General features: G+C 42.9%; 2 protein-coding genes across 4 annotated transcripts in view; both read left to right on the plus strand.

The window, feature by feature from the left end:
• UBAP2L (ubiquitin associated protein 2 like) overlaps positions 1-5799 on the plus strand; it is a 38784-nt gene extending 32985 nt beyond the window's left edge. Inside the window, 6 exon segments of the mRNA XM_064282641.1 lie at positions 1941-2008; positions 3638-3835; positions 4249-4299; positions 5133-5216; positions 5218-5307; positions 5310-5799. Of these exon segments, the coding sequence (XP_064138711.1) occupies positions 1941-2008; positions 3638-3835; positions 4249-4299; positions 5133-5216; positions 5218-5307; positions 5310-5423 (605 nt within the window). The 3' untranslated portion in view covers positions 5424-5799.
• A 902-nt stretch (positions 5800-6701) lies between these two features.
• Positions 6702-10051, plus strand: HAX1 (HCLS1 associated protein X-1). 3 transcript variants are annotated; one of them, XM_010594780.3, is made up of 7 exons: positions 6702-6876; positions 7633-7889; positions 8064-8251; positions 8719-8773; positions 8924-9030; positions 9147-9237; positions 9383-10051. In XM_010594780.3, exons 2-7 carry the CDS (start codon positions 7658-7660, stop codon positions 9466-9468), a joined length of 759 nt encoding a protein of 252 aa, XP_010593082.1. In that variant the 5' UTR covers positions 6702-6876; positions 7633-7657; the 3' UTR covers positions 9469-10051. The 3 variants fall into 3 exon arrangements, with proteins under 3 accessions (XP_010593082.1, XP_003414966.1, XP_010593080.1); XM_003414918.4 differs by lacking the exon at positions 6702-6876 and adding an exon at positions 6984-7141 and having other exon boundaries at positions 8722-8773; XM_010594778.3 differs by lacking the exon at positions 6702-6876 and adding an exon at positions 6985-7141.
• Positions 10052-27348: the final 17297 nt, after the last annotated feature.

Consider the following 27348-nt stretch of genomic DNA (forward strand, 5'->3'; position numbering starts at 1 on the left):
AGGGGCACAATTGGAACGGAATTCTTCCCGCCACCCAGCTTTAAAATCCAGCCAGCCATTTCCCTCATCCTGTATGGACAACCTAGCCTCTGGGCAGAGGGCCACCAAGCGGCATCAGCAATCTGTTTGAGGCTCTGCACTAAATTGTTATATCTTTTGGTTTTGCCTTTGAAGAGTTCTCTTTATTATACTATTTCACCTTCACTTCCAGTTCTTCCACAAAAACCTCATTAGCTTAGCTTTTTCTATAACTGAGCTGTTTTTAAAGTTACGCCTTTTACCTAGTGATTTGCCAGATGGGCACCTAGAGTTTGAAAGGGGAAGGGAGAAAATACCCCTTGCCCATTAGCTCCTTAAGAGGTTTCTGTATTGTCCTCTTTTTTTCTTACTACAGTGCCTTTCAAGTGTAGAGTGTTTATATTTTGGAGATGGGGGTGGGGCAGTATTTTCTCATACTCCGTTTCTGTGGTTCTGAGTGTTTTTTTCCTAGTTTGTGGTTGCTCCTCCCTGAAATATCTGGAGTTAAGATGTGGGAAGTGTTACCAGGTTAAGATGACAGCTCTATTAAGATTCTAAAGTAGCTGTCCAAGGTGGGCTTAATATTGGGAGGCTGCCTTTTCCCTAGACACCGGAAAAGGAAGATTTGGGTTCCAGCCTTGAATAAGTATCTGGAGTTTTAAGGGGGATTGCTGTTGAATTGTAGGTGAATAGAGCATTCCTCATTTGTAATTTGGTCACTTAAGTAAGTGCTTCTAAAAACTTTTCCATCAAAGTGCTCCTAACAGCAGAGGAGAATGAGTGTGTACCTCTGAGGAGGCAGGATACAGGGCATAAAACTGAAATGAAATGCAACTTTTTTAAGTTTCATTTTATCTTCATGAAAATGAATATATTGTTAAAATTGAAATCATGCTTTAAATTTCTAGTTAAATTACTTATCTCTTCCTTAAATCTTTGCATAAAATTTAATAAGATGCTGGATTATTTATCCCATGGCTTTTCCTATCTCCTTGGCCCGTAGACCCATTGCCCCATGCCCCAGGAGATGGAGTGTGGTATGCGTATTTCAGCTTGAGGAGTACAAATTAAAATGAGGAGTTGTACTACTCTCTTTTCCTCAAAGTTGTAGTGAGGAGGTTTTTTTGTAAACATGCGAGTAGGTTAGAGCTTTTATCTCATGAAAAAGCTCAAATTGTAAACTGAAAATGACATTTGGATTTTGTGTTCCACCTAGGCTGTAGGACATAGAGGCTTCCTACGCCCCTTTCAAACGTCTCCACTCCCCAGTTGTGCTGAGGCTTAGATTGTGTAAAAGGGAAGTCATCTTTGTGCCAACCTTTCAAATCATAAGTGTATAACCTAGCAGCTCCAAGATTCTGGAAAAGCTGCGAGTGAAGCTGCTCTTGGGGTTTGTCTTAGTTCTCTAGTGCTGCTATAACAGAAATACCACAAGTGGATGGGGTTGAATTGGACTGCTCCTGTAATATTTATCTGATGCTGTGGAGGCATGGATTTCAAGCCCCAAAGTGACTCTTCATGAAGAGCAAGACCACTCACGTCTTCAGGAACAGGACTGAATAGAATTTGGGTGGATTGATTTGAAATGAATATTAAAAGTTGATTTCATACCTGTTAGGCTTTGGCACAGAAGTATTTTGAAAACTGTATATGCTAGTGAGGTTTGGCGATATCCCCTTTCCTCAAAAACACGACTCACTTCACTGTCACATACATACTCATGCCTGGAAGGGGCAGGAAAATACTCAGGGAGCTTTTCTGTCATGAGCTTTTATCCCTCAGGACTGACCTGAAGCTGGAAAAACAAACCAAAATTCCCTTGCAGTAATAGAGCTAGAGAGGCTGCAGACATCACCTCCTCCCAGGAATAGGGCCAGGCAGGAAGCTGAGCTAATCCTCCTGTCTGTTTCCTCCTCCCTCAGGTGTATCAGTCACCTCCAGTAACACGGGCGTGCCAGATATCTCGGGTTCTGTGTACTCCAAAACCCAGGTAGGTGCCTGGCTCTGACAGAAGTGTGAAAAAAGAGAGATGGACTTAGATGAGGTAGAGTTTCAGTGAGAGAAGCTCAGTGAACAAGAGCAACCCTAGGAGAAGGATTAGTCCAAAGGACTAATGGACCACAACTGCCACAGCCTCCACCAGACTGAGTCCAGCACAACTAGATGGTGCCTGGTTACCACCACTGACTGCTCTGACAGGGATCACAATAGAGGGTCCCAGATATAGCTGGAGAAAAATGTAGAACAAAATTTTAACTCACACACACACACAAAAAAGACCAGACTTACTGAACTGACAGAGTGGAGAAACCCTGAGAGTATGCCCCCTGGAAACCCATTTGGCTCAATAATGAAGTCACTCCTGAGGTTTACCCTTCAGCCAAAGATTAGACAGGCCTATAAAACAAAACGAGATTAAATGGGCACACCAGCCCAGGGGCAAGGACGAGAAGGCAGGAGGGGACAGGAAAGCTGGTAATGGGGAACCCCAGGTTGAAAAGGGGAGAGTGTTGACCTGTCATGGGGTTGGGAACCAATGTCACAGAACAATATGTGTACTAATTGTTTAATGAAAAGCTGTTTGTTCTGTAAACCTTCATGTAAATTACAGTTTTAAAAAAAGCAACCCTAGGAGAAAACCAAAAAAAAAAAAACCTGATGCCATCAAGTTGATTCTGAGTCATAGTCATAGCGACCCTATAGGACAGGCTAGAACTACCCCATAGGGCTTCCAAGTAGCAGCTGCTGGATTTGAACTGCCAGACCTTTTGATTAGCTGCCAAGCTCTTAACCACTGGGTCATCAGGGCTACAACCCTAGGAGAGGTGGCAGGACACCCATCCTACTAGAAAATGACTGGTTTTCTCTAGACTTCGGTGCCTCTAAGGAGTTTTTAAATTTAGCCCGCCGGAAAAAAAAAAATGTTATAGTAAGGCAAGTTGTGGCAGATTGTTGTGATGTGTCATGTGATTTACTGTCCTAGCCCTTTACCTCCCTGCTCCCAACCTTTCTCATAACTTTCTGAGAGAGGGAGGATGGAATGAAGGGAAATTAGTTCATCTGTTCTTTGTGAGTAAATCTGTAACAAAGAGTGGGAAAGCAGAAGCCCAGTAACTAAAGTGAGGCATTTGAATGATCCACAGGCTTGTTTGTATAACTTGTGTTACTTTTACTGATAGAAAGTATTTGGGGGAGTGCTTCATGGCCAAGGCCTTCAACCTTCATGTGTATTAGTTTCTTTTGAAATATCTAAGAAGTTCTGATTTTCACGTAGCTCCATGGTGGGGGAACTAAGAGTAGTCAGCAAATTTCAGCTTTCATCTGTGTCATTAGCTTTACAAAGTGCTTTCACGTTTATTCTCTCATTTGATCCTTACAACCGTGAGATCAGTAGCATCCCTGTTTTATGTATCAGGAAACCGAGGCTGAGAGATTGAGTAACTTGCCCAGGATCATTGAAGGGCAGAGCTGGGACTCAGACCCGAATAGCCGACTTTAGGTGCATGTTCCTTCTATGATGCCACTGCTGCCTTCTGAAGGTGGGGAGCTGGGGCTTAGAAATGTCAAGGCTTACTTTGCTGATCCCTTTTACTCTGTCTTTTCCCACCCTCCTGGATAGCAGTCCTTTGAGAAACAAGGTTTTCATTCCGGTACTCCTGCTGCCTCCTTCAACTTGCCTTCAGCCCTAGGAAGTGGGGGGCCCATCAATCCGGCCACAGCTGCTGCCTACCCACCTGCCCCCTTTATGCACATTCTGACCCCCCATCAGCAGCCGCACTCCCAGATCCTTCACCATCACCTGCAGCAGGATGGCCAGGTAATAGCAATTCCTCTTCTCTCCTTTCCCTTCCTCTTCCTTCCTATCCCTTAAAACTGCCTTCCTTTTCCTTCTCTTACCCTTCTTCACCACCACCTTCACCCAGCCCTCCCCAGTGCCAGCCATGGGCACACAGCACATACAGACACAAGCGCACATAACACGAGCGGCCAGCAAAGGAGATGTCAGAGAAGGGGCCAGGTACCTTTTTTGCCCACTTCCTTTGGTGCCTTTCTCCTCCACCTCCTCACATGACACAGTTGTCTTCATCCCATCAGACCTGGGTTACACCTCCCCTCCTGCCTCTCCCAGTCTTCCCCTTTCCCCTGACATTATAGCTTTCCCTTATGATGGTGGAGTTCTATTGTCAAAGTTTGTCCCTTTATTTTCCATATATCCTGGTTCTGCCTCAGCTACCATATTTGCAGATGATTCTCTGTTGCCAGCGCCAGCAGGAGGAGCAGGTAATGAAACTAAATGATGATATGCTTGAACCCACTCCTTTTCAGTCCCCATTTCACCTCCATAGCTTCAGGGAACTTGAAGAGGAAATAGATTGCGCGGTCACAAGTCGGGATACACAAACACGGACACCTTGCTGAGCTCTCTGGCCTCCCTTCCTGTGTCCTTTCCCCTTCCTTAATGCCCTCTTTCTTTCTTTCTACCCTTCGCCCAAACACTTGGTTACCGGAATGGGAAAGATTCTTAGACAGTATTTGGAGCCCTGAGGCTTTAGTCTGTCTCCTGCCTTGTCTGCAGTGGGCTCACAGATGTGATGTGTGGTAGGGGTGAGGAGCTGTGGGATGGCACAGGTGACCTCTCTGTCATAGGTGGCTGGGGAGCTGGAATAAGGGCTTCCTTGCTTTCAAAGATAGCATTCCAAATTGAGGCACTTGGGGGCATCAGTGGAAATGAAATGACTTTATGATCTCTCATCCCCAAGAGGTCATAATTCTCCCCAGATAGCAGCCCTTTGCCAGAGCAGAGAGTGGTGAGGTGGTAGGAAAATGTGGAATTGAAAATGAGTAGAACTATCTTATCTCCAAAAGTATCTTGCCCTCATTTCATCTTTCCGCTATTTAAAGGATGAAAGTGCCTTGCTTGTCAGAGAGGGCCTCTAACAGCTATGTAGAGCAGAACTCCCCATGGCTGACAAGTGAACTTCCTAGTAGTCTCTAAACAAGGGGCATGGGGGAGAGTTCAAGACAACTTCCATATCTCCACCTAAAGATGTCACAAATCTGTCCCACTAACTAGACACCTTTTTCCTCTCCATGATCCTCCCATACCCCTGCAGACGGGCAGCGGGCAACGTAGCCAGACCAGCTCCATCCCGCAGAAGCCCCAGACCAACAAGTCTGCCTACAACAGCTACAGTTGGGGGGCCAACTGAGGCCCTGGCCCTCCTCTTCTCCCGGCCCCATCTTCTGAGAGGGCTCCTCAGCCTGGCTACTATGGAAACAGCATCAAAGAGAGAAAGGAATGTGGGGGGGTTCCACCACCCCCCACCCCCAGCGGCCTACCCCATGCCTCAGCTTTATGTCTGTTCCATTCCCATACCATCCCCACTCTGTTGTATGTATTATAGGATTTGTATTTTTTCCTTTTGTTTTTTTTTTTTCCTCTCTTCCTTTCCTCTTCCTCCTCCCCCCTTGCATTCAAGATTATGAAACTTTGCTGTGGGCCCTGCCCTTCCTTCTCCTCCTCCTGTTCACCCTGGTGGTGTTTGGGTGAGGTGGGAAGAGGGGGCCCCCAAATATATATCAGCCCAACAGCCCTAAGCCTCCTCCTTTATTATTAGGAAAACAAAACAACAAAAAAATGGCGTCATGAATATGAACAGCATCGTCAGATGAATTAGTTGAAGTGTTTTTTTGTTTTTGTTTTTTTTTTTTTTGTACTGTGTCCTCAAATTTAATGGATTAATGTGTCTTGTATATATAAAAAGAAAACCTCTACCTTCAGCCTCTGCCCATTCTTGCTCCGTCTAGGATATCCTCAGTCTCGTCGATGACCGGCTTGGTGAATAAGTATTACCGTACCAACTGGGCCTCCTCTAGCAGGCCCCGAAGGCAGTGGAATAAAATGAAATCTTTGCCCTTTAAGAACTCCTCTGACCTTAATGTGCTAGTATCTTGCCCTTGAGGGAATTCCCTTCCCTTCACCCCTAAGAATCTCATAGCCTGATGCCTGGGAAGAACCACCACAAGTCTTCATTTTCTCCAGAAACTACATCTACAGCAGATTTCAGGCAATGAGGGGAAAAGACAGAGGAGATGGGGGGGTGGAAAGGGTCTTAGAGGAGCTGAGACCATTTCAAAGAGGGAAATGGCATTGTGGGGTCAAAGTATAACTTCAACAGGTCCAGGCAAATGAAAGAAGTGAGAGCAACATGCACTGTTGGCTGGGGCACCACCCCGCTGGGAGTAAAACACAAAACTTATTGCCTCTTGGGTGGTTCATGTCACACCCAGTCCCTTGAAAAGGAGTCAAGGTCAGGATGGAGGAGGAGGGTGAGACGTTGAAGAGTCTGTGATATGAAAAGGAATACTTACAGCCCCAAATCCTTTCTTGCCTCACTAGCTTCCCTTCCCTTGCTCCCTTACAAATCCAGTTTGCTGCTGGTTGCAAAGCCTGCTTGGGAAAACCAAGTATCCTTAATGACATTTTTGGTGGCTGGAGAGATGGAGGAAATAAGTCCATGCGTCCCCATATCTTAACTGGGAGAATTCAGAACATTTTGTCCGTTCCTCTCAGACTTAAACAAGCCCGAGAAAGGGAGCGGGGTGACTTGTGGCTTCCCTGGGTGTGTTCAGCCAGGGATGAGGGAGGGCCTTGGGCTCGTTATTTGTGCGATTGGACTGTCCCCTGGCGGCCATAGCCGTATACAATCAAGAGTCCAATCTTAGAAACACCTTTTAGGCTTAGGCTGGTCAGCAGGAAGGAGAGTCTGACGTCGGACGCAGGTGGCCATTGGGAAATAGGAATTCGGTAGCACGCACCCGCTTCACAAGAAACTGGTCTGAAAAGTGAGGTAAAAGGTAAAAGCCGTTCGAATTTGAGGAGGCCCGTCCGCCCCGCCTCCCCTTCCAGGTCCGGCTTACGGTCGTTTTACGACAGTATCTGGGTTGCAGCCTTGCTTTCCGGCAGCGTGGTGTGACGTTTCGCCCACCTTCCGTCAGCGAAGCGCCGGCTGCCTACTGGTGCGAATGGGTCGTGGGTGGCGTTCAAAGGTTCGAATCCCAGTACGGGAATGAGCCTCTTTGACCTCTTCCGGGGCTTTTTCGGCTTTTCTAGACCTCGGAGGTGAGCGTGGGTCCGGGTCGGACAAGGGGGGGAATCTTCTGAGGGGACTTTGGCCCTTGACACCCTCTATTTGGAAAAACATCCTCTTGCCCACACTTTTAACTGCGGAGAAGATCGAAGTCGCAACATTCAGTACTCACCTTGCGACAGTAACCAAGGCAGTCGTTAAGTGGAGGAAAAACGGCAACCTAAGCCTTTCTCCAACCTGGGGTGATGCAACAGGCGCCCGGGCGGGGAAGAAAATGGGGATCTGGGGATAAGGACGATGAGCAAGTGAGCATAACCTTGGCATGCGGGGAGAGGCTGGCAGACACTGGAGACAAGGCGGTGGGAAGGAGATTGGGGTAAACTGAGAGATGAGGATTGACTTTAATAAGAGCTATACAAAAATACTAGCAGCTGTTATGCTTCCGAGACCCCTGTTCTTGTCTCACTTTTCTAAGTACTTGCTGGTGCTGAAATCTTGGTGGCCAATCTGCCCCCACCCCCAGCCACAGAGATCCCTTTTTTGGAGGAATGACTCGAGATGAAGATGAGGATGATGAGGAAGAAGAAGAAGAAGGATCCACATGGGGCTATGGGAGCCCCAGGTTTGGGGAGCCCCAGCCCCCAGAAGAATTTGGCTTCAGCTTCAGCCCAGGAGGAGGGATGCGTTTCCATCGTAATTTCGGCTTTGATGACCTAGTACGGGATTTCAATAGCATCTTCAGTGAGATGGAGGCCTGGACCTTGCCTTCTCGCCCTCCTGGTGTGTGGCTGCCCTTGAGGGAGAACTTGTGGGTTCTAATGGGTTGGTGGGTGAAATAAGGAGTCTGCAGGGAGTAGTTTGGGGTGGAAAGTGTGAGAAGACTGATGACTTCAGGGAGATTTAAAGAGCCCAAGTCCTCTTCCACTGCCAACATTGACCTGCCACTTTCTGTAGAACTTCTAGGTCCTGAGTCAGAGACAGCTGGTGAGAGACAGCGGAAGGGAGAGACACTTCGGGACTCAATGCTTAAGTATCCAGATAGCCACCAGCCCAGGATCTTTGGGGGGGTCTTGGAGAGTGATGCAGGGACTGAATCCTCAAAACCAGTACCAGACTGGGGCTCCCAGAGACCTTTTCATAGGGTGAGTATCCCATCTGGCCCTGACGTGAGAACCTGTGAAAACAACTGATAGTGTGCAGAGACTGGAATCTTTGATGGAATCTGATAGACTTGAGTTGGCATCCTAGACCGTCCACTTAGCTTATTTATCTGTTTTCTATAATAGCTTCTTGTAGGATTTTCTTTGTGGAGGGGGGGTGGTGGTGAAAATGGGAGTTCTACTGTCTCTCTTTTTTAAAAAAAAAATGAAAATCACTGGCCCAGAGGAATTGTTGGGGGAAGACTGGGAAGGATCAGGTCAGGAAGGCTTCTTGGTACAGGAATACATAAAACAGCCAGGAAAGAGGAAGTAGTAAGGAAGTAGACCTGTACTGAATGGGATTCTTCTTCCTGCGGAAAGGTGGTTTTGGAACTTGGTAGTGTTTTGGGTCTGTGACCCTTCAGGTTTCACATTGAAAAGATATTTTTCACCTACTTTGGATTCTTCAGCAGTTTGATGATGTGTGGCCTGTGACCCCCCATCCTAGAGCCCGAGAGGACAATGGTGAGTCTAGAAGGAGGGGACATTCACTAGCCCTCTGTTCTCCTGAAGTTCCCTCTGCTTTCCCTCCCTGAATCTTCTTCATGTCACAGTTCTCCTTTCTTTTCCCTTGTATTATGCCTCTCCTGTTCCTTCATCTCTCTGCCTTTCCAGATCTGGATTCCCAAGTTTCCCAGGAGGGCCTTGGCCCGGTTCTACAGCCCCGGCCTAGATCCTATTTCAAGAGCGTCTCTGTGACCAAGATCACTAAGCCAGATGGGGTGAGCTGGGGGAGAGGGTTAAAGGGAACTGTGGCTAGGGGCTGCCATGAAAACAGATCCATGTATAGAAAGCACCAAACTCACTTTTAGTGAATGGTGGGGACTTCTCCTTATAGACAGTGGAGGAGCACCGGACTGTGGTGGACAGTGAGGGCCGGACAGAGACCACAGTAATACGGCAAGAAGCAGATGGCAGTCCTAGAGATGGTAAGTGAAGAGTATGAACCAAAGGGGTCCATTTCTTAACAACTTTAGGAGGGGAAACTTTCTCCTAACCTTAATTATTCTTCTCCTTTGTCCCTGCCTAGTCTCTCTCATTTAGCCTATTTATGTGTATAACTTTCTTGCCTAGATCAAGAATCACCAAGATCTTCAGCCCTGGATGATACCTCTTCCATCCTGGATTTATTCCTAGGACGATGGTTCCGGTTCCGGTAGACTTGTTAACCCTCAGAGGCCTTCAGGTCCTTTCTGTCTCCCACCTGTAACCCACCACCAATGGGCTTAGTTTCTCTTGCCACACCAGGGGCTTGGGTGTAGGGAGCAGAGAATTGGGGGTATGTCAGTATGTCACTCACCTAAACTGACCAATAAAACCTTTATTTATGCTAATTCCTCAGTCTTGGTTTTGTCAAGGCTGTGTCACTTTCTAGCACTATGCAGGACTTCCCAAATTACCTTGGACCACAACCTTAGCCTTATTTCTTAATTTTTTGTGCCACTTGCAGAACCTGATTTGTTAGGTAAGAGTCAGATGTCAGTAAAAAGTGATTTTCCTTACTGAGGAGATAACTAGAAATAATTCCTAGAAATTTTCCAGAAGGGGATGATACATCAGATTCCAAAGAAGGAAGAGGGGAGTGTGGAAGTGGGGGATAACTGTTGCCCTAAGTGTGGTATCACTGTGACTGGATAGTTCATAAGATAATTAGAGGAAATATATGGGCAAATATTTCTTGATTTACTGGCTAAGTTTTTGTTTTAATGTGTGTTAGAGAAAATATAACTAGCATAATATCCACCCTTATTCTCCTGAAGTTCACTTTGTTCTCCCTCCAACACATTAGAGTGAAAAGTAAAATATTTTCCTCATTAAAAAAATTTTTGGTACTATGGTTAAAGATGGCAGATTTTACAAATGTATTTACTTCCATTCCTTCTGAAACCCTCGTTAAAATGACAAGGGATTTTACTAAAAAGATATCAGAAGAACAAAGAGGAAAGGAGCTGATAGCTATGAGATTTTACCTTTTCACTATTATTTCTTTTGGTAAACAGAGTTGTTAGCCAGTTTATCTTTTCCTTTATGGATAGTGCTGCTTTTGTCTTTCAGAAATCTCCCTAACTCAGGGTTAAAAGGATACTTACCTATAGTATCCTCTACAAGTTTTATAGTTTTTCCATTTACATTTTTTTAATTCACCTGGAATTTATCTTTGTTATATAATATGAATCAGGGAGCCAATTTCATTTTTTCCAATTGGAGTGTATGTGTGTATATGTATGTATATATGTGTGTGTGTATATGTGCATATATGTGTATATATGTCTGTGTGTGTGTGTTTATATATATATATGGTGCTGGTGGCATAATAGTTAAAGAGCTTGGCTGCTGACCAAAAGGTCACAGTTTGAATCCACTAACCGCTCCTTCAAAACCATATGAGGCAGTTCTACTTTGTCCTATGGGGTCACTATGAGTTGGAACCGATGCAATGGCAATGAGTTTTTGTAAGAGATGGATGGGTGGGTACACACACACACGTACATATTTCCCTGTGCCAGATCTTTATATTCTCTTCTATTAACTATTTGTTTGTCTTTGTGCCAATATGATATTTTTAAATGCTATAGCTTTATTTAGTAGAACAAGTTTTCACACTTTTTTACTATTTTCTAACTCTTCTAGCATATAGGCATGCAACTGATTTTTTCCCAATCAGCCTTTTAAGAGTTTCATTGTAAATGTAAATTAAGCCATAGATCACCAGACATCTGAAGAAAGCCTTTAACATGAGTGGTGGAGACTTACATAAACAAAAGAAGCAACTTGGAAGAAACAGAGACGATGCAGGGAGGTAAAAATTTAGCAACCACAACACAAATCTTCAAGGTCTTTAGAAATATGAAATGATATAGTGTATCCGTAAAACCAAAACAGAATATATAAAGGAGGAACAAACAAAATAAGAAAGAGCATTTGGGGAAGTTAAAAAATATGAGAGCAGAAATGAAAAACTCTGAAAGATCTGGAAGACAAAGTTAAGGAAGTCTCAAAAAAAGTAAACCAAGAAGATAAAATGATGATAGAAAATAGGAGAGAAAAATAAAAGTAGACTGCTAGAAATCAGTGAAATAATTCAAGAAAACATACTAGAAATGAAGGCTAGTAATTTCTTACCTGAAAGGACCCATCGTGTGCTAGACACCAAGGATGAAAATAAACCCATGCCAAAGCATATCATATGGAGACAATGGGGCAATATTCTCAAAATACTGAAAGAAAATTATTTCCAGTTTAGAATTATATACCCATTTAATGTATGAAGTATGGGAGTATGTAAAGACATTTTTAGACATGAAAGGTCTCAAATATTTGTCTCTTACGTTCTCATTCTTGGGATCTATTCAGGGATCACTCATCATTAGAAAATGAGGGATCCAATTCAAAAGGTGGAGAGAATCTCCAGAATGTTGGAAGAAGGTTCTCTGCTGTATTTGCATTAGATAGAGCAAATAAGGGATCCAGACTGCAGCATGTCACAAGGCTCCAGAAGAGATGTTGCCAAAGAGATGAAACTGAATGAAAATCTGAGGTAGTTAAATTAATGAAAGATTTTGAAGTTGGGTGTGTGTGTTGAGGCAAGGCTGAGTTTGAGATTGAGTAAGTGACAAACTACCTAGAAAATTGAGTGAACAAAAAGAAAGTGTAGGAGGGAGATATTTAAAATACATGTTTTCAGGTGCGGTTGAGTCGGTTCCGACTCATAGTGACCCTGTGTACAACAGAACGAAACACTGCTGGGTCCTGTGCCGTTCTCACAGTCGTTATGCTTGAGCCCATTGTTATAGCCGCTGTGTCAGTCCATTTTGTTGAGGGTCTTCCTCTATTTTGCTGACCCTCTACTAAGCATGATGTCCTTCTCCAGGGACTGATTCCTCCTGATAATGTGTCCAAAGTATGTGAGACAAAGTTTTGCCATCCTTCTAAGGAGCATTCTGGCTGTACTTCTTCCAAGACAGATTTGTTTGTTCTTTTGTCAGACCATGGTATATTCAGTATTCTTCACCAACATCACAATTAAAAGTTGTCAGTTCTTCAGTCCTTATTCATTGTTCAGCTTTCGCATGCATATGAGGTGATTGAAAACACCATGGCTTAGATCCGGTGCACGTTAGTCTTCAGGGTGACATCTTTGCTTTTGAACACTGTAAAGAGGTCTTTTGCAGCAGATTTGTCCAATGCAAATGCATTGATTTCTTAACTTCTCCTTCTGTGGGTGTTGATTGTGGATCCAAGTAAAATGAAATCCTTGACAACTTCAATCTTTTCTCTGTTTATCATGATGTTGCTTATTAGTCCACTTGTGAGAATTTTATTGTTTTCTTTATGTTGAGGTGTAGTCTTTGATCTTCATTAGTAAGTGCTTCAAGTTCTCTTCACTTTCAGCAAGCGAGAGATTGTGTCATCTGCATAACGCAGGTTGTTAATGAGTCTTCCTCCAGTCCTGATGCCACATTCGTCATATAGTCCAGCTTCTCAGATTATTTGCTCAGCATACAGATTGAATAAGTATGGTGAAAGGATATAACCCTGACGCACACCTTTCCTGACTTTAAACCACGCAATATCCCCAAAATATAGCCTAATTATGTCTTTGAGTAACATGTTAACACAATATTGCTCTAACCAGAAGTCTAATATGCATAATTAAAAACAAATAATTGGTTAATATCTAGACCATACAACCCACTCTTCAGTAAGAAAAGATAGTAAACTAAAAGGAAAAAATGGGCAAAGTACATGATTATTCAGTCGCAAAAGGGGAATCCTGAATGCCAACAAGTATAAATTGATCCTCCATAAGAAATCAGAGAAATGCAAATTGATAAGATGGGTGTACATCAGGTAGACAAAAATATCTTGGTAATACCATATGTTAGCAAGGATGTGAAAAGATGGATCTCGTGCTTTTTGAGGGAGTGTGAATTAATGCAGTCATTTCTGGTTTTGGCCATACTTTGTGAAATGAAATACTTTGTGAAGATAAATATTGTGAAGTTAAACATGCATGTGCTGTATGATCGAGCAGTCCACTCCTTCATATGTATTCCGGGGAAACTTATGTCCAGATTCATAAGGGGTCATGTACAAGAATAATTACCATAGTAAACAAATAATTCCTCATGTAAGGATCAGCACAAAGCTGGTTCCTATGAGGCAGGGGTTAAAGATGTCCCAAATGTCCAACTTTCACAAACTGCTGTACCACTTCATCATCTAACATCAGTTACTCCCTTTCCCCTCAGTACTCTCCCATCTTAGGGTTCCCTAATTTGCTGCAGCGTCTCACAGAACTCACGAACCATCCAACTCCCTCAGTTACTGAGAACTATAGTTTTTACCAGTGTGGAAATGGCTGCGAAGATCAGTATCATCGCTGCCAGGGTGAGTGAATTTGTGGGGGGTGGGGTTAAGTAAAAGCCTGGAACTTCTTCAGCTAAAAGATGTGTGAACTTCGTAGGAAATAAGCTGGTAAGACCTGTAGCTTTGTTAGCTCCTAGTAGTTGTACCAGTTGGGGTGAGTTGTGGGCCAGTCAGAAAATTTAACAAGATGATCCTGGAAAATAAAAGAGCCATAGAAGGGCTGAGATCATCTTTTAACACATCCTTGTCTGGGAAACTACATGCATGCTCAGGAACACCTGAGAGAGCTCAGTGAAAAAATAAAAGACAAAGAAGACTTAAAAATTGGCTGCAACTTTTTTTTTATATAATAATTTTTATTGTGCTTTAAGTGAACGTTTACAAATCAAGTCAGTCTCTCACACAAAAACCCATATACGCCTTGCTACACACTCCCAATTACTCTCCCCCTAATGAGACAGCCAGCTCTCTCCCTCCACTCTCTCCTTTCATGTCCGTTTCGCCAGCTTCTAACCCCCTCCACCCTCTCATCTCCCCTCCAGGCAGGAGATGCCAACATAGTCTCAAGTGTCCACCCGATCCAAGAAACTCACTGCTCACCAGCATCCCTCTCCAACCCATTGTCCAGTCCAATCCATGTCCGAAGAGTTGGCTTCGGTAATAGTTCCTGTCCTGGGCCCTCAGAAGGTCTGGGGGCAGTGACCACCGGGGTCCTTCCAGTTTCAGTCAGACCATTAAGTCTGGTCTTATGGGAATTTGGGGCCTGCATCCCACTGCTTTCCTGCTCCCTCAGGGGTTATCTGTTGTGTTCCCTGTCAGGGCAGTCATTGGTTGTAGCTGGGCACCATCTAGTTCTTCTGGTCTCAGTATGATGTAGTCGCTGGTTCATGTGGCCCTTTCTGTCTCTTGGGCTCCTAATCACCTTGTGTCCTTCGTGTTCTTCATTCTCCTTTGATCCAGGTGGGTTGAGACCAATTCAGGCATCTTAGATGGCTGCTTGCTAGTGTTTAAGAACCCAGACACCACTCTTCAAAGTGGGATGCAGAATGTTTTCTTAATAGATTTTAGTATGCCAATTGACTTAGATGTCCCCTGAAATCATGGTCGCCAGACCCCTGCTCCCGGTATGCTGGCCTTCGAATCATTCAGTTTATTCGGGAAACTTCTTTGCTTTTGGTTTAGTCCAGTTGTGCTGACCTCCCCTGTATTGTGTGCTGTCTTTCCCTTCACCTAAAGTAGTTCTTACCTACTATCTAATTAGTGAATACCCCTCTCCCACCCTCCCCCCCACCCTCATAACCACAAAAGAACGTTTTCTTCTCAGTTTAACTATTCCTGAAGTTCTTATAATAGTGGTCTTATACAACATTTATCCTTTTGCAACTGACTAATTTCACTCAGCATAATGCCTTCCAGGTTCCTCCATGTTATGAAATGTTTCACAGATTCCTCGTTCTTAATCGATGCATAGTATTCCATTGTGTGAATATACCGTAATGTATTTATCCATTCATCCGATGATGGGCATCTTGGTTGCTTCCATCTTTTTGCTATTGTAAACAGTGCTGCAATAAACATGGGTGTGCATATATCTGTTCGTGTAAAGGCTCTTATTTCTCTAGGATATATTCCTAGGAGTGGGATTGCTGGATCGTATGGTAGTTCTATTTCTAGCTTTTTAAGGAAGTGCCAAATCAATTTCCAAAGTGGTACCATTTTACATTCCCACCAGCAGTGTATTAAGTGTTCCAATCTCTCCACAGCCTCTCCAACATTAAGTATTTTGTGCTTTTTGGATTAATGCCAGCCTCGTTGGAGTGAGATGAAATCTCATTGTAGTTTTGATCTGCGTTTCTCTAATGGCTAATGATTGTGAACATTTCCTCATATACCTGTTAGCTACCTGAATGTCTTCTTTAGTGAAGTGTCTGTTCATATCTTTTGCCCATTTTTTAATTTGATGATTTGTCTTTTTGCAGTTGAGTTTTTGCAGTATCTTGTAGATTTTAGAGATCAGGCGCTGATCAGAAATGTCATAGCTAAAAACTTTTTCCCAGTCTGTAGGTAGTCTTTTTACTCTTTTGGTGAAGTCTTTGGATGAACATAAGTGTTTGATTTTTAGGAGCTCCCAATTATCTAGTTTTTCTTCCACATTTTTAGTAATGTTTTGTATGCTGTTTATGCCATGTATTAGGGCTCCTAATTTTTTCTTCCATGATCTTTATCATTTTAGATTTTATATTTAGGTCTTTGATCCATTTTGAGTTAGTTTTGGTGCATGGAGTGAGGTATGGGTCTTGTTTCATTTTTTTGCAGATGGATATCCAGTTATGGCAGCTCCGTTTGTTAAAAAGACTGTCTTTTCCCCATTTAACTGTTTTGGGGCCTTTGTCAAATATCAGCAGCTCATATGTGGATGGATTTATGCCTGGATTCTCAATTCTGTTCCGTTGGTCCATGTATCTGTTGTTGTACAAGTACCAGGCTGTTTTGACTACTGTGGCGGTATAATAGGTTCTAAAGTCAGGTAAAGTAAGGTCTCCCACGTTGTTCTTCTTTTTCAGTAATGCCTTAATTATCCGGGGTCTCTTTCTCCATAGGATTTTCAGTGTCTGATTTTTCAGAAGTAGATCGTCATGCCTTTCTTCTGAGGCACCTCTGGGTGGACTCAAACCTCCAACCTTTTGGTTAGCAGCCTACTGCAAACTTGTTTGCTCCTACCTTGCAGTCTTAAAGCTGACACTACCCATAGCCCTCAGATCCTCTCTTCCACAGGCTTGTGATAGTACCGCCTTCTTTGACACTCTGACCTAAAATCCACATCATTCATTCACTCATTTATGCATTCATTGTGTAATTATTTATTACTGCCTGTTATAAGGCAGGCAAGGGATTGTGCTAAGTACCGGAGATACGAAAGTAGACATAGTTCTTGTCCTCAAGGAACTCCTGGTCTAGTGAGAGAGACAGGTTTTTAAGTACATAATTATAATGCAGTAATAATATAGCTAGTCTTCCACCATCTGTCTAGCATTGTAGTGCCTCCTGAACTAGCCTTGCTCACCCAGCTTCCTGTCCAGGCCAACCTGTCTCCCAGATGATAGGCAGCTTTGCTGGTGGCATCACTCCCACCACGCAAAGCAGTAACTCCCAGGGCTTGGGGCTTGGTGCCTATATTTTCCCTGATACCCCACAGCCATCAGCCTGCAAAATCTCATCCCTTACCAACAGGCTGAATTTGAGCCAGAAGTCAGTTGTCATGGAGTTGACCCTGACTCATGGTGACCCATGTGTTCCATAGTGTTTTTTTTTAAAGTAATTTTTATTGTGCTTTAAGTAAAAGTTTACAAATCAAGTCAGTCTGACACCTTACTCCATACTCCCATTTACTCTCCCCCTAATGAGTCAGCCCACTCCCTCCTTCCAGTCTCTCCTTTCGTGACCATTTTGCCAGTTTCTAACCCTCTTTACCCTCCTATCTCCCCTCCAGACAGGAGATGCCAACACAGTCTCAAGTGTCCACCTGATACAAGTAGCTCACTCTTCAGCAGCATCTCTCTCCAACCCATTGCCCAGTCCCTTCCATGTCTGATGAGTTGTCTTTGGGAATGGTTCCTGTCCTTGGCCAGCAGAAGGTTTGGGGACCGTGACAACCGGGATTCCTCTAGTCTCAGTCAGACCATTAAGTCTGGTCTTTTTATGAGAATTTGGGGTCTGCATCCCACTGTTCTCCTGCTCCCTCAGGGGTTGTCTGTTGTGCTCCCTGTCAGGGCAGTCATCGGTTGTGGCCCGGCACCATCTAGTTCTTCTGGTCTCAGGATGATGCAAGTCTCTGGTTCATGTGGCCCTTTCTGTCTCTTGGGCTCATAGTTATCATGTGACCTTGGTGTTCTTCATTCTCCTTTGATCCAGGTGGGTTGAGACCAATTGATGCATCTTAGATGGCTGCTTGTTAGCATTTAAGACCCCAGACGCCACATTTCAAAGTGGGATGCAGAATGTTTTCATAATAGAATTATTTTGCCAATTGACTTAGAAGTCCCCTTATGGCTGCAACTTTTAATGCATTACCTAAATGTTAAACACCTTTCAGCAGAGGATGGATGGAATCCTTATAGGCTTAGGTATTTGAGGACCTGGGGGTGTAGTGATTAAGAGCTATGCCTGGTAACCAAGAAGGTTGGTAGTTCAAATCCACCAGGTGCTCCTTGGAAACCCTATGGGGCAGTTCTACTCTGTCCTATAGGGTCGCTATGAGTCAGAACCAACTCAATGGCAGTGGGTTTGTTTTTGTTTTTGAAGTATTTGAACATATCTACTCAAATCGTTGGCTGACCACTAAGCTATATAGTCACAGAGGTGACTACCTAGGAAAAATAAAAATTAAAAGCTGAGCAGAGAGTTTAACAGCTGCACAGTGTGGGGAAGACAAACTACACAGTATAAGTCCAGACAAGTTAAACCTATCACCACCACTACCAACAATAGCAATCCTCAGAAAATAAAAAATACGGAATTGTCACAGTCTGTTATCTAAACTAACAAATTTTCAACCAAAATTGGTTAGGTGCTATGGCTGCTAACCAGAAGGTCAGCAGTTCGAATCCACCAGGTGCTCCTTGGAAACCCTATGGGGTAGTTCTTCTCTGTCCTATAGGGTCATTATGAGTCAGAAGCGACTCAATGGCAGTGGGGTTTGTTTTTTTTTTTTTTGGTTATCTAAACTGACCAGTTTTCAACCAAAATTAATTTGTGAGACATGCAAATAAGCATGAAATTTTGACCAATATCCCAGGGATGGGGAAGGGTGGCAATCAATGAAACTGACTCTGAGTGGGCCTGGATGTTGGATTTAGCAGACAAAGATTTCAAAGCACAAAGGAAATTAGAAAATGCCTTTAACTGAATGAAAAAGAAAACATCAAAATGTATGGAAAGAAGCTAAAGCAGTGTTTAGAAAGGTATTTATAGCTTTAAATGTTTGTATTAGGAAGAAAGATCTAAAATCAATCTAATCTTTTACCTCAAGAAGCTGGAAAAAAAAAAAGAGTAAATCAAACCTAAAGTAAGTAGAAGGAAGGATATAATAAAGATCAGAGTGAAAATCAATTTTTAAAAATTTGAAAAAAATTAATGAAGCCGAAAGTTGGTTCTCTGGCCATATCAACAAAATGGGTATCACTACTGTTGTAGAGAACAAAACCACTCACTTCTTGAAATAAGCTTAGGTGGATTTATTCAGTTAAAAAATAAAGGTACATTCAAATGCAGAGAGACGCCAGCTCACATAAGTGAAAAACTGATGACTCCAGCAAGAGAGTTTCTAACAGGGATATAGTCCAGGGAACAAAGAAATTATAATACAGTCATTTGATTGATTAGTCTTTGGTTGTGGTAACAAGAAAGGTGAGTTAAGAGGTGGGGGATGGACTTCTAATGGATAATTGGATACAGAGGCTTATGGTGATTGATTTTAGGGACTAATTACAGAGGTTTTCAATCATAGTCACATATCCTTCAGGAGGAGTCATAAAAACATCACTGGTTGATATTAAGCAGCTCTAACCAGATATCTCAGGGATTTGTGATAACCATTCAGTACGAGTACCTCATTCCCCAGGAATGCCTTGTTAAAACCCTTTTTAAAATTTATTATAGTACTTTAGATGAAGGTTTACAGAACAAACTGGCTTCTCATTAAACAGTACACATATTGTTTTGTGACATTGGTTACCAACCCCACGACATGTCAACACTCTCCCTTCTCAACCTTGGGTTCCCTATTACCAGCTTTCCTGCCCCCTCCTGCGTTTTAGTCCTTGCCACGGGGCTGGTGTGCCCCTTTAGTCTCGTTTTTTATGGGCCTGTCTAATCGATCGAGGGCACTGGGTTAATCGTTGACTGAAGGGTGAACCTCAGGAATGACTTCATTACTGAGTCAAAAAGGTGTTTCGGGTTTCTCCAGTCTCTTTCAGACTCGTAAGTCTTTTTCTTTTTTTGTGGGTTAGAATTTTGTTCTACATTTTTCTCCAGCTCTGTCTGGGACCTTCTACTGTGATCCCTATCAGAGCAGTTGGTGGTGGTAGCTGTGCACTATCTAGTTGTACTGGACTCAGTCTGGTGGATGCTGTGGTAGCTGTGGTCCATTAATCCTTCGGACTAATCTTTCCCTTGTATCTTTAGTTTTCTTCATTCTTCCCTTGCTCCTGACAGAGTGAGATCAGTAGAGTATCTTAGATGGTTGTTCACAAGCTTTTAAGACCCCAGGTGCTACTCACCAAAGTAGAATGTAGAACATTTTATTTATAAATTATATTATGCCCGTTGAGCTAGATGTTCCCCAAGACCATGGTCCCCACAGCCCTCAGCCCAGTAATTCGTTCCCTCAGGGAGTTTGGATGTGTCTATGGGGCTTCCAAGACTTTGCTTTGTACAAGTTGTGCTGGCTTCCCCAGTATTGTGTACTGTCTTACTCTTCATAAAAGTTACCACTTATTGTCTATATAGTGTAAAACAAAACCCTTTTAAGTTGTCTGGAAAACTTGAGATAAGGCTAGTTCCAGGATTCTTTCAAAACAATTTTTTTAATCCACCCTTGTCGTAAAGAAACGGAGTGCTGGTAACACAGTGGTTAAGAGCTTGGCTGCTAACCAAAAAGTCAGCAGTTGAAATCCACCAGCCACTTCTTGGAAACCCTATGGGGCAATTCTACTCTGTCCTGTAGGGTCACTATGAGTTGGAATCGATGGTAACAGGTTTGGTTTTTTGGTTTTTGTCATAAACATTTCTTTGGCCTACTTTGCACAAAAAGACACCTGTGTCACGATTCCCTTCCTTAGAGCGTATTTATTTTACATCTTGGGTTGACTGCAGAGAGAAACACTCCTTCAATTGCCATGGCTACTAGCCATTAAGGAGCTAATGGCTGGGTTGACTGTGCTGAGAGCAGCTAGGCAAATAAAGAGTCCTGGGCAGGCATGTAAAAAGACCAGCTTAATCCAGCAAAAGCTGAGTTTAATTCAGTCATTTTTTGGACCTGGTCGAAAAAGGCTTCATAAACTTCTTTTGATCAGGGATTTCATTGAACATCTTCTGATCACTTTAAAGAGTAGTTCTTCTGCATGGACTTAGTTTCACATCACCATTAGTTGTGTTATTCCCTGATGGCTGCTTGAACCAGCAAGCATTTAATTCTTACCTTGCTACAGGAGAGTTGTCATCTTCAGGGTAAGCTGGTCTTATGTCATCCACAAAGGAGTAACTCATCTTCTGCAAATTGTTTCTAGTCATTAGGCAGCTTTGGTTTTTCCTCCCCATGCTATTGTAAAGCTCTTGAGGTCGTTAGGAGGGTGCTTAGTGGTTCAGAGAGCCCAGTGACCTTACCAGATGATTGAACTAAAACGGGGATTCTTCCAATTCATTAGAGACGGTCATTGCTTCCACATACATTAGCCTGTGCATGTGCATCGGTTTGTTCCTCTGGGCCAAGGCATTAGTGGTTACTTTCATACAACACTTAACAGTGCCAATTACAATGGCTATTAACATTAAAACCATGATACCAGAGAACAGAATTGACCTAACCCAGGCACCTACTCCACTGGGTAGAAAGCTAAACATATCAGAAAAGGAAAAACTGAATCTGGTTTTTTCAGAACTATGTAGCCAGGTGGCCATTTCGTGTATTTACTCAATATCATGTTGTACTTCTCTTGAAGTGTTAATCTAGGTGCAACATGAGGAATTTGCAATTGCACAGACACTGCCTTGCTGGGCAAGAAGGTAGTTCAAAGTGATCCTATCGTCAATGACCACTTTTGCTAGTGAGTTTAGTGACTTCTCCTGAGCAGCCAGGGCACAGGGAACATCATCAGCTATTTGCTCCATAGTGTCAGTGGTGTGTTCTAAATCAGCAACTCCCCAACAGGGTACAAAGGGCCTCACAAATGAGAATCTCTCCTCTGGATTATCTTTGATGGGGTTAAACTCATAGCTTAAACCTCTCTGTCACTTTTCTCTTTAATAAATTTAAACCTAATGTATTAGCCGATTGAGTGCTTTCAGTATGCGTATGGATATCTAAAGGGATTCCGGTGTGACCCACGGTGCATTGACCCACCATGCTCCAACCATCTAGGCAAGACAGGGCCCAAACATAAGAGAACTATGAAAAGGATTCCTTTTTGCAGGGTATCCTTGTCTTTTGCGTAAGAAAGGACATCCAAAAGGAGCAAAAAAGTTTTCTTTCCAGTGTAATCATAAGGAAATGGGACGGATTGTTTGGCTTGTTTAAGCCAGGTTAAAGAATGGTTACAAATGGTTAAAAATTGTCCCAATTTTAGCAGATTCAAAAGTTTCTTGCAGAGGGGGGACAAATCATTTAAATCAGTCCTGACTGAGCAAGTTTTTATTTTCTGCACTAGAAGTACATGTGTCATGAAGCTTCCAAACTTGTGGGGCCAGGCTCAGGAATCATTAAAGGCACGGTTCATACAAAGGGCATCTCTTATCCAGGTACAAATTTCCAAAGCTTTGTCCTTGATCTGGGTGAAATTGAAACAGGGTAGCCATGACTTTCATGATAAGGCAGGGAGATGTCACAGTCTTACTTGAATTGCCTTTTCTAAAGTAGTGGTTTTGTTAATTATCACAGGAGGCACATGGGAATAATTAATTATGGGGGATGCCGCTGGGTCTGAATTCTGATGGACAGCCTGAGGGGCCATCTGGCATATCCAGCAATCAGTGAGATTAACGGCCCCTGCAACTGCTTGAGCTGATCTCACAAATGAATTTTCATGCCAGGAGTTAACAGGAGCTGTGATGAGCAGCAGTATGGACACGAAGTTTAAGAAGGGCTTCAGAGTGGGGAAGCACAGCCCAAAAGAAGTAAACAAGGGCTACTAGCATACAAATAATAGTGAAGACAAAATAAACTTCAGCAGTGAAAGGCATAAAGGAGGATGAAAAGTGCACTAATGCAATAAAGAACAAATATAATTAAAAGGCTAATGATAAAAAGATACAATGTTATTTCAAGATTCATGTGTCTTACTAAATCAACTTGTGACTGGCATTAATAGCAAGGGGTTAATAGCATATAAATGGTGGAAACAATGTCAAAACTCAGGACAAGAAAATAGAGCCTGGTAGCACAGTGGTTAAAGTGCTTGGCTGTTAACCAAAAGGTTGGCATTTTGAACCCACCAGCTACTCTGAGGGAGAAATGAAGCATCAAATGAAAGATTCAAACAAGCACCAAATGGATAAGAAACTGACAGAGAACAGAGAGATATGGAGTGGACGTCCCTGTCTTAGTTACCTAGTGCTTCTATAGCAGAAATACCACAAGTGAATGGCTTTGACAAAGAGAAATTTATTTTCTCACAGTCTAGTAGGCTAGAAGTCCAAATTTAGGGTGTTAGCTCCAGGGGAAGGCTTTCTCTCTGTGTAGGCTTTGGAGGAAGGTCCTTCTCATCAATCTTCCCCTGGTCTAGAAGCTTCTCCGTGCAGGAACTCCGGGTCCAAAGGACGCACGCTGCTCACGGCGCTGCATTCTTGGTGGTATGAGATCCCCTATGTCTGCTTATTTCTCTTTTATATCTCAAAAGAAATTGGCTCAAGACACAATCCAATCTCGTAGATTGAGTCCTGCCTTATTAACATAACTGCTGCCTATCCCTCCTCATTAAATTCACAGAGGTAGAATTTACAACACATAAAAAATTACATCAACCCCTGAGGGAGGAGGAGATCAGTGGGATGCAGACCCCAAATTCTCATAAAAAGACCAAACTTAATGGTCTGACTGAGACTAGAGGAATCCCAGTGGCCATGGTCTCCAGACCTTCTGTTGGCACAGGACAGGAACCATCCCCGAAGACAACTCATCAGACATGAAAGGGGCTGGTCAGCGGGTGGGAGAGAGACGCTGATGAAGAGTGATCTAATTATATCAGGTGGACACTTGAGATTGTGCTGGCAACTCTTGTCTGGAGGGGGGATGGGAGGATAGAGAGAGAGGGAAGCCGGCAAAATTCTCACGAAAGGAGAGACTGAAAGGGCTGACTCAAGAGGGGGAGAGCAAGTGGGAGTACAGAGTAAGATGTATGTAAACTTATATGTGACAGACTGATTGGATTTGTAAACGTTCACTTGAAGCTTAATAAAAGTTAATAAAAAAAAAATTACATCAGGTGACAAAGTGATGGACAGTCACACAATACTGGGAATCATGGCTTAGCCAAATTGATACACATATTTTTTGGGGACAGGGAGTATAGGAAGACAGCTTCCAGCAGGAGTTAGTGCACTCAGTAATCTGCTTCTGTAAAGATTACAGCCTTGGAAACCCTATGGGGCAGTTCTACTCTGTCCTATCGGGTTGCTATGAATCGGAATCGATTTGACAGCAACAGGTTTGGTTTGGGTTTTGGAAGACAAGAGCTAGTAATTCTAAAATTCTATACAAGTTGTAAACTCAGATTAAGCAAAAATAACTATAATGGTCAGAAGATGGCATCACAGACAAATTAAATCATTAAAATCATCAAAATACCCGCAACTAAAAAGTATGATCCTGGTATCTAAAAGAAATTCAAAAAGAGTTAAAGCCGTCATTTAAGGAGCTTATTTCAAAGGTAGCAATTTTTTTTTTCTAATCACCAAAACCATTCTACAATCATGCGTAATAGCTAACAATACTAAGATATCAAAAATAACAAAGAAAAAAAAAAAAACCCAAATTTTACTGCAGACTCCATAGGCTGTTTCAGATCAGGTCCAGAGATTTTGGGAAATCAGTTTACACAGCTGTCGTCTGCTTCTCTTCTTGGCAATTACGGAATTTTAATTTCAGTCCTTTATGAGGCTTAACAGGTCCCTTCGAGAGTTGGGGCATTCTTCAGTTGGGATAAGTGAATTCAAGCCTTGACTCCCTATAATTTGTCAGCACAAGAATTTGTAAGTAAGACTAAAAAGGTCCCTTCCATGAGAGTTCAAGGGAATTCTTTAGTTGATGTCTTTTCCAGTAAACATAATCTCTAGGTAAAAGGGATGGGGCTGTCCTCCTCTTGTCAAAAGCCTCCTTAAGAAATTTGGCATGTTCCAGCACAACTTGAAGTAGAGAAAATACATTTTCTGTAGTGTTTTAGTGTTAAAATAAGAGAGAATATATTTTCTAGTTTAGCTGTATTAACTGTGATTAAAATCTTTAGTCTTTAAAGACGTCGATTATTTACTCTGGAATCTGTCTCACGATTGTCCCATTGTAGAAAAACACGGTAATCAAGATTTTTGTTGTTGATTGAACCATGCTTCTCTCCGAGGTAACAAAAACAATGAGAGATACCATCAGGACCAGAGATAACTGAGCAAAACCCGGACCCATCCAATGACTGAAACCAGGATGGCGTAAAGAGGCCTGCAAAAAGTCAACAGTAAGTCACCTCATTACATCCCCCTCAAAGAAGAATCAACATTGCTGGGAATTTCTAAACCCTGACCCTCTCCCTATGAAACCCTTTTGTAGTCCTCTTGGGGCAAACAGAATCTGGGGGAAACTTTGCCCCCTCTGTCTCTTGAACACAGTGTTCAATAAAGCCCTCCTGCTGCTTACCTCCTCCTGTCTCACTATTGGCTTGCTGCAGGCAGCTTGAATCTGTAATTTGCGGTAACAAACTTGTACAAGGCAAAGTCGTGTAAGCTCCACAGACACATCCAAACTCCCTGAAGGACCGAATTGCTGGGATGAGGGCTTTGAGGACCATAGTCTCAGGGAACATCTAGCTCAATTGGCATAACATAGTTTATAAAGAAAATGTTTTACATTCAACTTTGGTGAGTGTCTGAGGTCTTAAAACCCTGTAAGCAGCCATCTAAGATACTCCACTGGTCTCACCCCTTCAGGAGCAAGGAAGGATGAAGAAAAATGAAGACACAAGGGAAAGATTAGTCCAAAGGCCTAAGAGACCACAACTACCACTGCATCCACTAGACAGCCCAGTATAACGAGATAGTGTCCAGCTACCAGCACTGACTGTTCAGACAGGGATCACAATAGACGGTCCCGGACAGAGCTGGAGGAAAATGTAGAACAAAACTCTTAACTCACACACACACAAAAAGACCAGTTTTACTGGCCTGACAGAAATTGGAGACACCCTGAGAGTATGGCCCCTGGATACCCTTTTAGCTTAGTAATGAAGTCACTCCTGAGGTTCACCCTTCAGCCAAAGATCAGACAGGCCCATAAAACAAAATGAGACTAAAGGGGTACACCAGCCCAAGGGCAAGGACTAGAAGGCAGGAGGGGACAAGAAAGCTGGTAACAGGGATCCCAAGATCGAGAAGGGAGAGTGTTGACATGTCATGGGGTTGTTAACCAATGTCATAAAACAATTTGTGTGCTAACTGTTTAATGAGAAGCTAGTTTGTTCTGTAAACCTTCATCTAAAGTACAAAAATATATATATATATATTTGGCATGTTCTTTAGCATAATGAATCAATGCTTGGCAATACCTTATTAGATTGGCTTGGATTAAGTTTGAATCCACGATGAATGGTGAACACGGTAAGTTCATTTGTCAACCTGTTACAATCTCATAAGGAGTTAATTTATGCAGGCTGAAAGGAGTGGCCCTTAGGTTCATTAACGCTAACAGGAGGGTCTGCAGCCAAATCCATTCTATAGATGCTGTGAGCTTCACCAACTGAGTTTTTATGATTCCATTAGTCCTTCCTACAAGGCCAGACCCCCACATGTCTGTCAGTTTGTCGTACTGTGGGGGCTTGCGTGTTGCTGTGATGCTGGAAGCTGTGCCACTGGTGTTCAGATACCAGGAGGGTCACCCATGGAGGACAGGTTTCAGCTGAGCTTCCAGACTAAGATAGACTAGGAAGAAGGACCCAGCAGTCTACTTCTGAAAAGCATTAGCCAGTGAAAACCTTATGAATAGCAATGGAACGTTGTCCGATATAGTGCTGGAAGATGAGCTCCCCAGGTTGGAAGGCACTCAAAAGATGACTAGGGAAGAGCTGCCTCCTCAAAGTAGAGTCGACCTTAATGACATGGGTGGAGTAAAGCTTTCCGGACCTTCATTCGCTGATGTGGCACGACTCAAAATGACAAGAAACAGCTGCAAACATCCATTAATAATCAGAACCTAGAATGTACGAAGTATGAATCTAGGAAAATTGGAAATTGTAAAAAGTGAAATGGAATGCATAAACACCTATATCCTAGGTATTAGTGAGCTGAAATGGACTGGTATTGGCCATTTTGAATTGGACAATCATATAGTCTACTATGCTGGGAATGACAACTTGAAGAGGAATGATGATGCATGCATCGTCAAAAAGAACATTTCAAGATCTATCCTGAAGTACAACACTGTCAGTGATAGGATAATATCCATATGCCTACAAGGAAGACCAGTTAATATGACATTATTGAAATTTATGCACCAACCACTAGGGCCAAAGATGAAGAAACAGAAGATTTTTATCAGTTTCTGCAGTCTGAAATTGATTGAACATGCAGTCAGGGTGCACTGATAATTACTGGTGATTGGAATGTGAAAGTTGGAAATAAGAAAGATTGGTAGTTGGAAAATATGGCCTTGGTGATAGAAACAATGCTGGAGATCGGATGATAAAATTTTGCAAGAC

The sequence above is a fragment of the Loxodonta africana genome, chromosome 3 (assembly GCF_030014295.1).
Source record: "Loxodonta africana isolate mLoxAfr1 chromosome 3, mLoxAfr1.hap2, whole genome shotgun sequence".
NCBI classification, from domain to species: domain Eukaryota; kingdom Metazoa; phylum Chordata; class Mammalia; order Proboscidea; family Elephantidae; genus Loxodonta; species Loxodonta africana.

Excerpts from the sequence above, each read along its gene's own strand:
- HAX1 (XM_010594778.3), top strand. The coding sequence starts at position 7,089 with ATGAGCCTCTTTGACCTCTTCCGGGGCTTTTTCGGCTTTTCTAGACCT. Across the intron at positions 7,890-8,063 it reads CTTGCCTTCTCGCCCTCCTG|AACTTCTAGGTCCTGAGTCA; the intron begins GTGTGTGGCTGC and ends CACTTTCTGTAG. Across the intron at positions 8,774-8,923 it reads TAGAGCCCGAGAGGACAATG|ATCTGGATTCCCAAGTTTCC; the intron begins GTGAGTCTAGAA and ends CTGCCTTTCCAG.